The 12,576-nt window shown below is 37.5% G+C and overlaps 1 protein-coding gene across 1 annotated transcript in view; it reads right to left on the bottom strand.

The window, feature by feature from the left end:
• The window catches only part of OSBPL10 (oxysterol binding protein like 10), a 71,066-nt gene extending 62,650 nt beyond the window's left edge, over positions 1 to 8,416 (bottom strand). The window contains exon 1 of the mRNA XM_029283430.1: positions 8,046 to 8,416. Coding sequence (XP_029139263.1) covers positions 8,046 to 8,416 — 371 coding nt within the window. The remainder of the gene's footprint in view (positions 1 to 8,045) is intronic.
• Between the last annotated feature and the right edge of the window lie 4,160 nt (positions 8,417 to 12,576).

Raw genomic sequence — 12,576 nt, forward strand, 5'->3', positions numbered from 1 at the left:
GTCGGCCAAGCAGTGTCGGCTGGCGACCCCCAGGGGGAGGGCCTTCTCTGTGGGTGCCCCTACCCTCTGGAATGAACTACCCCCCGAGATCCGGATAATTCCGGATCTCCTTACCTTCCGTCGCGCCCTCAAGACATGGCTCTTCCAGCAAGCGGACCTGACCTAGGGTGGATTTTACATTGGGTTTTAAATATTTGGAAGACGCAACATTAAAATTCGGTTTAATTCGGTTTTAAGGGGGGGATTGTATATATGTTCTGGTTTTAAATATGTTGTGCGCCGCCCTGAGTCCCTGTCGGGAGAAGGGCGGCATATAAATTAAATAAAATAAATAAATAAATAAATACTTCAAAGGCCTCAATTCTTTGTCGCTCAGCCTTTCTTATGGTCCAACTTTCACAGCCATACATTGCAATTGAGAAAACCAGTTTATTAGGACAACCTAATAAATTCCCAAGATTTACACAGAACAATTCCACCAGCCTATTGTTTTTTTTATTTATAATCTTGCATTATTTGAGTTTGTATGAGTTCTTGCCAATCTTCCCTATGGATAAATCCAGAAAAAAATGATATAATCTCTTATTCTTTTTGATATAAACAAAACTTCCTTCACCTTTCCTTGATAAGTTTTTTTCCATTATTATTAGATGAGGAATTAAAAGTATATATTGGATATTAACAATTATCAGAATACTATCACTAGCTACTAAGGTAAATATAATGTCACACTATCTCTATCTGTAAAGTACAGCATATCTTCTTTTAACAGTAATTTCTGAGAATACTATAATTATTTTCCTGAAGGGAGCTCTACCACGTGCCTTTTTCCTGAGATCAGGGAGTTTATGAGTTTTCCCAGAAAAAAGGCAAGCTTGTTCTTCAGAAATTACTGGAAGGGGCAATATCTCCATCCCAGGCAACCCAAAGGATCTTTTTGCCTTTTAAATCGAAAGTTCTGCACAGTCTTGGTAATTAATTGATTAAAAACTGCTGCTTTAAGGAATTTGCTCCTTAAGATAGTTTATAAATCACAAATTCTTGAATCAAGCCGCACTCCTGATAACTATACTGGTTCATTAATTTGGGTTACTTAGTAGCAGTATGGAAGTGGTTTGCCACTGCCATCTTACAGATTTTTTTTTTTTACTTTCCAATCCAGTCTACAGCCTTGAAATTCCCCCGTGGTTGCCCATCTAAGTAGCAAGTCTTGATTTTCCTTGGTTTCCAGTCCAGAGTCTGTCTATAAATCTGTCTCTCTAACTGAATGTGTGGATGACTTGGGGAAGGAAATGAAGAGATGCTGTTTAGGAAACAATCAGACAAGAGGAGCAGGGGCCCCCAGTAGCTCAAGAGTTAGGGAAAGAAACTTAGAAAGGACCCTCCCTAATGGATCAAGCAATTAAAAGTGGCACCTGGGAAATCTGTACTTCCACACCTGTATGATTATTTTAATGTAATCTTTCAATAAAGTAAAATTAGTATTTATTTATTTACTTACTTACTAGTAACTATTTATTTATTCAATTTATATAGCCCCCCCCCCCCATCTCAACAAGTGACTCTGGGCAGATAGTTCATTTAGTGTTGTCTGAGTTTACCTGAGAGGGCTGACAGCCACCTGCTGTAGAAAAATGAAAATATTGAATAGAGCAAGGGCAAATAGGTCAACAGATCCAGCAAACAAATATATGCATAAATCCATCCTACTAAAATCAATACAATCTAAAAATGCCTAATGAAGGAATATGCTCCAGTTGTAACTTTAAAATGCTCAAAACCCCCCCCCCCATAAAATTGTGATCATGTGATTGTGGAGAAAGGGTGACAGTTGTAACTTTGAGGATATTTCATAGGTACTTTTCCAGTACTGTCATAACTTTGAATTGTTATTAAATGAATAATCATAAGCCAAGAACCTAGGAGACAAATCACTTCTATCACCTTTCAAACTAGCTAAGAATTTTTGATTTTGTGGTCTGAGATACCTGTTACATGCTGCAGTTTTTTGTGAGGTGTGTTCTTTTAGTTAACCATTCAGGCATAGGGTTCTGTATCCAGAGTTGCAGATACTATTGCCTGTATTTATTTCATATTTTTCTCTACATAGAAATTATCTCATAAATAATAAATTAAAATGTTTTATTATTTTTATACAAATCAGTTGTGAAATCATGCAGTTGTAAATATATAAATATGCAAATAAATACAATTTCTCTCTCTTGTTCTCTCTCTCTCTTCCTCCCTCCCTCCCTCTTTGCAAGTATCCCAGGAGAATCTGGTCAGCCACCACTAGAAAACATTCTTTCCTTTTATTACACAAGCTGTATTCAACAATTAATGAAGTGAATAGTATTTTTACTAAACATGCAGAAGGCTGTGCTGTAGAAATTAACTTAGTACAAAATAAATGGAAGTTATATAAGAATTTTAGTTTTGTTTTCCTAGTTAAGAAAGCAGAAACTATTGAAAGGATACATTTTCACCATATTTGACAACTGAGTAACTCATTGAAATCAGTGACTTGTTCAAAGTAGTAAGATTAAAGATGAGAGACTGTTTTTTTCTCTCAGTATAAATTTTACAATATGTATTCAGAATTTTCTCGTCTCCTTAAAGATAAAATGTTAAAAGACTTTTTTGCAAAACGTCACAGATATCTTTGGACTCTATTATGTATATTCTATCCAGAAGTGAACCAAAACAACCCAAATCAATAAACCACATTAGCATCTGCAGAATTTTCTAAGTCATTTTCTATTTTAGCTCACTCATCTCAAATCAGGGTCAGATCTAGAGGACTGGAAGTAGCCAATGTGGACCAATTTTTCAAAGGAAACTTAAAAATTTTTTAAAACTGAAGGTTCATCAGCTTAACATTTCTTCTAGAAACATTAGTAGAAACAGTAAGAAAAATAACTAATTACTTAAGAGGAACAGGAATAATTACTATAGAGGTTGAATTGGACTAGGAACAACAAAAATAAACCCTCCCTTAGCAGTGGAAGCTTGCAAGATGACTCTGTGGCAGTCACTCTTTCTCTTACCTGACAAGGTAAGGTTATTGTGGGTATCCAGTACAAATAAATAACAAATTTTAAAAAATAGAAGGAAGGAGCACTTTGTACATCATTTTGAGTTCCTGCATAAAAGGCTAGATGTCTTCAGGTTGATTAACTAAGTGTAAAATGCACTGTAATTTAAGCTAAGTATGCAAGAATTATTGAGGCACATGAGCAGTGAGCCACTTTAAATTTACTTAAAACAAAAAAAGTTAGACTAATGGAAGGGCTGGTCCTGACCCAGCAGGACTATTCTTATCTCCTTATAAATACCAGAAGAACAACAACATTCAGGAGAAACAGAATGGTATAAATACAGAAAGGTCCTCCTGATACCATAGATGAAAAGTACTTCTACATTCTATTGCTAGAGTGGCCAACAGTTACTTGCAAAAAGCCTACACCAGGGGTCTTCAAACTTGGCCCTTTTATGACTTGTGGACTTCAACTTTCAGAATTCCTCAGCCAGGCACGCTGACTGAGGAATTCTGGGAATTGAAGTCCACAAGTCATAAAAGGGCCAAGTTTGAAGACCCCTGGCCTACACAGTCAGCAGGAGTATAACATTTCTGCCTAGCTTTCCCCCAAAACCAACTCTTTAACTTAGTAGTAGAATCATACTTTTATAGATAGTTCTCATCTTATAACCACAATTAAGCCCAAAATTTATGTTGTTAAGTGAGAAATTTGTTAAGTGATTTTTCCCCCAATTTATTACTTGTCTTGCCTCATTTGTTAAGTGAATCACTACAGCTGTTAAATTAGTAATATGGTTGTTAAGTGAACCTGGTTTCCCCATTGACTTTGCTTGTCAGGTCGTAAAAGGTGATCACATGACCCCAGGACACGGTCAAGCATCAGAATGTAAATCACATAACCATGGAGATGTTACAATGATCATAAATATGAAAAATGGCAATAAGTCACTTTTTTCAGTGTTGCTATAACTTTGAACAGTCATTAAATGAACTACAATCAGATGGTCTCAAAGTGCTGCTATTATGCAGACTAATTGCAAATCCTCTTCATTCAATGCAACTACTGAACAAGTGGTTGTAAGTCAGTTACTACCTGTATTTGATTTGCACAAAACCTCTAAAATGGTTTCATACAAAACAGATTTTAAAAAACTCAAATCATTTACTGTTTAAAACAAGAAACAATTACACAAATGAGAGTTTTAACAAATTAACAAAAGTTACGAATGAATAGTTTTTCCTAAAAATGTCCTTATTTAAGACAACTTCCAGAGAGGCAGCAATTGCAACATAAAGAAGAAGGGGTCCTGTGACATCTTAAATAACATCAAGTTACAGCATAAACTTTCATGGATTACCATACTATACCATGTGCCCTCAGATGAATGTTTATATTTAACACACTAGAGCTGAATTCCTTTGGAATTAATAGTAAATAGTGAGACAACCATTCAATAGTCAGGACTGGTAAAGCTCAAGCCTCAAATATCTTTGTTGATCTTAAGAATCAGAAACAGAGATAATGCCACAGAACAAAAAACACTTAGCAAGCATTTTAAAATTACATGAGAATACAACACTTTCCAAGTTGAAAAAACTAGCTTATTTAAAGTTAGGGAATGCAGTAGCGCTATCAGAATAGAATGAGAAGGCTGTGGACTAAGTCTCTCTTCCCCACACTGCTCTATACATAGTCCTCGACTTACAATCTTTCATTTAGCAACTGCTCAAAGTTACATCAGCATTGAAAAAAGTGACCTACAAATGATCCTTGGCCTTAGACTGTTGCAACATACCTATGGTCACATTAAAATTTAGGCACTTGAGCAACTAGCATGTATTTATGATAGTTGCAGGGTCCTGGGGGTCATGTAATCATCATTGGTGACTTTCCCAGCTAGCTTCTGGCAAGTACAGTCAATAGGAGAAGCTGGATTCACTTAACTACTGCATGATTTACTTAATGACAGCAGCAATTTGCTTAACAACCTTGGCAAAAAAGGGTCATAAAATCAACCATGACTCACTTAACTGCTTTATTTAACAATGAAAATTCTGGTTCCAATTTTCTTTTAAGTCGAAGATTCCCTATACAGATAGTCCTCAACTTACAACTACAAATGAACCCCAAATTTCCCTTGCTAATTGAAACATTTGTTAAGTGAGTTTCGCCCCATTATACGACTTTTCTTGTAACCGCAGTAGTTAAGTTAATAACACGGTTGTTGCTTCCCCATTAACTCTGCTTGTCAGAAAGTCACAAAAGGTGATCATATGCAACTGTCATCGCAACAGGGTCACTGCAACTGTCATAAATATGAGCTAGTTGCCAAGTGTGCGAATTCTGATCTCATGACCATGGGGATGCTGTAGTATGAAAAATAGTCATCAGTCACTTTTTTCAGCGCTGTTATAACTTCAGTCAGTAAACAAACTGTTGTAAGTCAACGACTATCTGTAGTTCCTTTCGTCCTACTTAAAAAAGAAATTTTAAAAAATATCTGCTGGTTTTCTTCCTATGTGCTGCTCTCTAATAGGCATGTATAGTATTTTGTTTGTAAACACAAAGAAAAATAATCCACTATTTAGATATACATATCACTACAGACCTTTACATAAGGAATAATGTGACTCTTCATTCTGTATCTGAGAGTTTCCTGAACTTTTAACAGTGTTTGCAGATTGCTTAGTAAACAGTCTGCTACAGAAAAGAAACCCTTTATTTCTTTCCTGCAGAACAATTAGGAAGCAGGAAAATGGAAAATATAGTATCTGCTTTGAAATCATTATTTCTAGATACTTTAGGGCAAATCCATTTAAAATCAGAGTGCACATTCTGTGAAACACTTTTGTTTGACAGCATTAAGTTGATACCAATTAAAAAATCTCAAGTTCCTTACTAAGAAAACAACACCGGTGGTGTAAGATAAAGAAGAGTATCTGACTATTCCTTTACCTAATTAGATTTTATCAAAAAGGGGGCCTGATCCGCCCACTAGCTGTAACATCATACAATAGAACTGATAAAAAATGTTATTAGGCCAGGAAGACAATGGGGTCTGTTCTTGGATCCTTTTCCTAAAATCTATCTCCAACCAGTTTATTTATGGAACAAGTTCCTTAAAGGTTATACTGATGTACTATGTGTCTCTGTCAATTTACTATTTGATCAGTTAATAAAATATGCATCTTTTCTTCACTTTATTATCAGAAAAATAGAACTTCAGCTACAATAATTTTAAAAAATCATCCACCAGCTATTTATAATATGAAGATGTAATAGACAATTGTTGCACTCAGGCATAATTCATCCACAATCAGAATGATTTTGCCAATGCTAATACTACTGCCAGAAGCTATTCCACTTGAAAAAATTGGTACCATTCAACTCCATATTTATACAAATAAGGGAACATTTTTTATTTTACTTTACTTAGTAAATACTGTAAAAAAGGCAAGATATGGATATCATTTAAGATTTGTTTTTCAATACATAAATCATAGGATTTTTTACTACAGTTCCTTCTATTTCACCTTCCAAGAAATATATGTCCCCTTGATGGCGTTTGTAACATCAACAATCATAAAGGCATTATTTGCAGAGAAAAATATGCATAATAGTTTCAATCCAACGCCACCAAGTCTTCCAACTCTTATGATCTGCCAAAATGGCAATATTTCATCATTTTAAAGCAATTATTAATATTCAAGAATTATAAAGTATAGAAAATTAAATTAGAACAGTCAACGGTTAATACTTCTGTGATTATTCAATACTGATTTAAATTCTAGGTGAAATAATATTTATTGAAAGAATTAGAATGTTTTCTTTCAATGTAATATTCAAGCAAATAAGGGTAAAATGGGAATGAAACAGTATTTTCTGCCAGTAATTATAGGAGCACTCTCACATTTTTGTAATCTGATGCCAACTTGTCAGTTTTATATTCCAGGATCATTTTTTAAAACAAAATCAGGATTCACTTTGCTTAATTTGTATTAGCCAAGTAGAATATCCAGTACTATCTTCTCTCATAGTAACTTATTGAGCAAACTATGTAGATATAGATGTATCTCCCCACAGATGAGCAGTTTTTAACTAACCAAAATACCACAAAGCACCAAAAGTGATGATTGAATCGTTATTCAGTGACTGAATAATCATTTTAAGTGATAATGGCTGTTACTTCAAAGGTCTTTAACTTTGCTTCCAAACACATTAGTGCAGTATTTCACTATTTTGATTTATCTTCATGATCCTATTGTCCAACTGCAGATTCTTTCATTTTTTTCTAATTTTTTAAAAAGCCAATAGGAAACTCTATACTGTAGCCTTTACCTTCAGTATATAGTCATAAGTAGTCAGTTATTTACCTGACCAATTTACTCATTTCTGGCATACTGTGTCCATTGCAGGAAAATTTACAAATGGCAGCCACTAGCTTTTTGGATTTTCAAAAGCCTTAATACCACATTAAAAACTAAAGTTAAGCTTGCACCAGACAATGTCAGGTCTCCAACAAAGTAAAGTGTTAGATGGACACAGCCAGCTTAACAACCAGAAGACATCAAACGCAGGTTCAGAAATACACCATGATGCAGTGACAGTTTTTAGTGAAACTTTTTTGGGAAGTAGCAATTTTTGACACCTTAAAAGCAATCAGACATCTGACTGTCCTGTGTGCGGAGAATTTCCACAGCATCAGCCCATTTGAGAGAAAAAAGATCCTAGGAAGACGAATGGAAAGCAGAAAAATAAAAGTTAGAGAAATTATATGCTGGGTCCCATAACCTTTAGGATGAGCATCAATCTAAAGAAAAAGTATTTGTAAGAGTGGAAAGAAAGAGAAATAAATGATCGTCGGCGCCACACCTTAGCAAGTCCGCAAGTTCGAAAAAGCGGGGGCAAGGCAGGGAGTGGGAGTTAGTCTGTATTCTTTCTCTTAACAGTGAAGACCAAGGGGTTCTTTTCACCACCGTGCAAACAACCCTCTCTCCTTAGTACCTGCTTTGCCAACCTTGGATGAGGTTGGTATATTTGCTCAAAGTCCCCTCCAGAACTGCCTCCGTTCTCCTGCCAGCCGCCAGTCCCCCGGGAGCACCGCCGCCACAGCCCCCTCCTGGACTGGCCGCAGTTGAACTGGGGCTGCTGCTGCTTCCTCCATCCGGCCTCGCGGCCACTGCTGCGGCCACCGCTCCTGCTTGCCGGCCCGAGAGACCCCGACTGGTAGAAGAGGAAGGCGAGGAGCCCGCTGACGTGGGGCGACTACTACTCCGGCTGCTACTGTTACTGCCTCCACCGCTGCTGCTAGCTGTAGCCGCGGCCGCTGACACGTTGTCCCCGGGGCTTTGCACCGCTGTAGCTGCCTTCTCCATGGAGTTCGCAGGGAGGTTCTGAGGCAGCTCCGGCCCTTGCTGTAGATTGTAGCTGCTGCCGGCAGGTTGGGAAATATCCGAGTCATTCGCTAAAAAAAGGGGAGAGGAAGGACTGGGCGATCTTTGCGGACGCCTCCTTCTCAAGGGCTTTTTGCGCCCACAAAGCGGAGGCGGCGCCGGCGCTTTGTGTCCAGTGGCGTGGAGAGATCCGCCCCGCCCGCGATTCTCCCTTGAGGCCGCCCTCTTGCTCCAGTCCTAGTTATGAATCTCTGAGGCCCGCCAAGAAGGCCGACCGCGAGCGATTCTCACAGTGCTACGAAATTTGGGAGGAGATAAGATATATTCGCGCCTCACTCCTACTGCCAGCGCCGGCTGCCTCTGCTCCGGCGCATACGCTGTTTAGAAGACTCGTCCAAGGAGCGTTCAGCCGGAATAACTTTTGCGTCAAGGTTCCGGAGTTGAAGGCGTGTGGAGCAGCAACCGCGGTGAAGATCAGGCTGGTTGGTTTTATAATTTGGCTTAAGCCGAAGACAACAAGCCATGCCGAATAGGCAACTCCGCTCAGTACTAATCAGACTGCCCTTGAATGGCATTTGGCAGAAGAGGCCCGGGTGGAGCCCCTGTCCCACCTTCTGCCTGATCGTGGGTTTATATGGTAGCATATAAAATGTGTATATGCAGATTTAGAACAAATACTGTACTTTTTAAAGCATACGCCTTGGCAAATGGAATAGGAACTAACTTTTTGATTATTTATGCCACCTGATACAATTCATAACTTCTCAAGATTAAATCCCAAGAAAAGTTGTTCTACTTATTCAGTAGAGCAGGCTTTTCCAATCTGGGTCTTTCTGAACTTTTTTTTTTTTTTATTGAAAATTTTATAAAATTTTACAATATAAATCCCCCTTTCCCCTTCCCACCCTTCCACCCCCCCTCCCCCTCACTTCCCAGTGCCAATCACAGGGTTAACAATAACATAATCATACTCTAATTAACATTAATCAACTATTAAAATAACATATCTATAACCTCCTTTAACTCTCTTTTAAACAGTACAATTATTAAAAACAATAATAATAACACTTAATAATTAGAAATAATACTAAATAAAATATTCTAACCTTTGCACAACAATAATACTCTAAAATTTACTCAAAAACCAAATGATATTTTTTAGTCCCATATTTACGCTCAATATAATCTATCCATCTTCTCCAAACCAAAATATATCTTTCTTGCGAATGATCCGTCACATAAGCGGAAATCTTGGCCATTTCTGCTAAATTCGAGACTTTAAGTGACCATTCTTCTATAGTAGGTAAACGATCCGTTTTCCTATATTGAGCTACTAATAGTCTTGCAGCAGTTATAAAGTTCAACATCAATTCCATTTCTTTTGCATCCAAGTCTTCCATAATACCCAACAAAAATATCTGCGGCTTAAACTTTTATCTTTTTCTTAAAAATATTTTGAGTATTCCACCATATCTTAATCCAAAATGCTTTAACTTCCCTACATGTCCACCAAATATGAAAATAAGATGCATCTAAATTTCCACATCTCCAACACTTAGGTTGTAAATTGGGGTACATACAAGACAATTTTTGAGGATCCAGATGCCACCTATAAAACATTTTATAAAAATNCTGCAAAAGCTCTTAATCTATACTCAATCTTATTAACCTTAATTCCTTTTATTATAGAAGACTCCCGAATTTTAATTAACAGAATCTCCATTGTTAACACAAATAACAATGGAGATAATGGACATCCTTGTCTAGTTCCTTTTTCAATTTTAAATGCTTCTGTTACCCCCCCATTAACTATAATCTGTGCTGATTGCTGCTGATAAATAGCCTTAAGGGCGGTCAAAAATTCCCCCCCAAAATTCATTCTATCTATAACTTGAAACAAAAAACCCCAGTCTAATTGATCAAATGCTTTTTCAGCATCTAAAAAGATAAAAGCAGCAGGAGTTTGATTATTCTTATCCAAATATTCAATTAAATTAATAATTTGTCTTACATTATATTTCATATATCTTCCAGTTATAAATCCTGATTGATCACTATGAATCAATTGATTCAACACTTGCATTAATCTATTTGCCAGTACTTTTGAAAAACCTTATAATCTGTATTCAATAAAGATATAGGTCTATAATTCTTAGGTTGGGTCAAATCCTGACCCTCCTTAGGTATTAAAGATATAAAAGCAGTTCTCCAGGAAGGAGGTACCACTTCACCCAACAAAATACTATTAAACAATTCCCTTAATGGTTCTATCATTTCTTCCGATAACATCTTATAATAAATTGCTGTAAATCCATCTGTACCTGGTGCCTTACCAAGTTTTAATTGCTTAATTGCCCCCTTTATCTCCTCCAATGTAATTGGGCAGTTCATTTTTTCCCTTTGATTATCTGACAATCTAGGAAAGTGTGCCTCCTGTAAGTAATTATCTATTTGTTCATCTTGTATTTTTTCAGAAGCATATAACTTAGAATAAAAATCCAAAAAACTCTTTTTAATCAAATTTTGTTGAGATGTCATTTTGCCATTATAATCTATTTTCTCTATAATTTTTGATTTCTGCTTCTTTCATAATTGATAAGCCAACCACCTTCCTGGTTTATTTGCATTAGAAAATGTGTTATATTTCATATACCTTAAACTAGTTGCCATCTGATCTGCTATTAACATGTTAAATTGTTCCCTAAGCACAGTAATGGATACTTTTAAATTATTATCCAGTGGATTCAAAATAAAGGCCTGTTCTTTCAATTTAATTTCTTCCTCCAACTCTTTACGTTTTTGCACTTGTTTACGCCTATAAACATTATTCATATAAATCAAATTTCCTCTCATGTATGCTTTGCAAGCATCCCAGACCATTGAAAGCATCCTCTTCATATGAACACCCTGTCGGCCCAAATATGGGAAGGAGAAATCTTTGGGCCGACAGGGTGTTCAAACAAAAGCATTCATCCTCTTCCCCTGTCTCTTGTAGCTAACAAAGTGAGAAAGAGCCTGTGGCCTAGTGGCTATTTCAAACCTTATTTGGTTTTCATCAGCCAGACATACCCTTCTGAGATTCGAACCTGGGCTGTCTGCATGTTAAGCAGAGATGTTAGCCACTAGGCCACAGGCTCTTTCTCACTTAGTTAGCTACAAGAGACAGGGGAAGAGGATGAATGCTTTTTTCTTTTAGAGCACCCTGTCGGCCCAAAGACTTCTCTTTCCCATATTTGGGCCGACAGGGTGCTCTAAAAGAAAAAANAAACAAACGAAAGTATTCCAGAGAAACGGCAAGTCCGCAGCCATTTTCTCTCACTTTAAATCACCACAAAATAAAGAAGATGTTAATATATTTCAGAGTCAAAGTCAGAAACAATCCACTGTAAATCCGAACCTCCTGCTTAGTTCCGTCTGCTTAAAATTTAAGTCCAAATACCTTCCAACAGCAGAGGTGGGAGCTGTATCTGGCTTCGCTCCAAAAGAGGAGCGAAGGCGCCATAGGGCGCGGAGACCGTCCAGACTCCGGGCGAGCTAGCATCTCTCAACCCCGATTATAACAAAACCGGGGTGAGAGGAAGCTCGAGCCCTATCCGGACTTGCTCACCCCCCCTCTTTGCCCGAGGGACGAGGTTCCGAGCCGAGAGACAGCTAACGAACGCTGTCTCTTCAGGCTTTGACGCGCTCCCAGGCGGGCGGCTAACAAAAGCCGCCATGCAATGCAGCCTGTCACCACCGGAAGTCCAGTGTCATAAAATTTATTAAGCATTTTAGTATGGTAAAAAAAACTTTCTTAAAATGTAGGGAACACAATACTAGTCTTATAGGTTGTCTGTGTCGTTTTACAACTACCCTATCTTGATTAAGAAGGGATTATATTTTAAGTGTTCCTCTATCTATATGGGTGGCTCCAATCAGTGTGGGCAGGAGGGGAAAGTTCAAGCCTAACCCCCCCTAATGTATGAAGTATTCCAAAGCTTGACATTATTCCTGGGTAAAGTCGTCCATCAACTTAAAGCATGTTGATGATTCCCATCTGTGTATTTTGAACCTGGGCTGACCAAGGGATGCTATCAAGATCTTGTCCCAGTGCCTGGAGATTGTGAAGGTCTGAACAAGGAGAAAACGATTCAGATCAACTC

This window comes from Protobothrops mucrosquamatus, unplaced genomic scaffold, assembly GCF_001527695.2.
Source record: "Protobothrops mucrosquamatus isolate PMUCROS unplaced genomic scaffold, P.Mucros_1.0 scaffold83, whole genome shotgun sequence".
NCBI lineage: Eukaryota > Metazoa > Chordata > Lepidosauria > Squamata > Viperidae > Protobothrops > Protobothrops mucrosquamatus.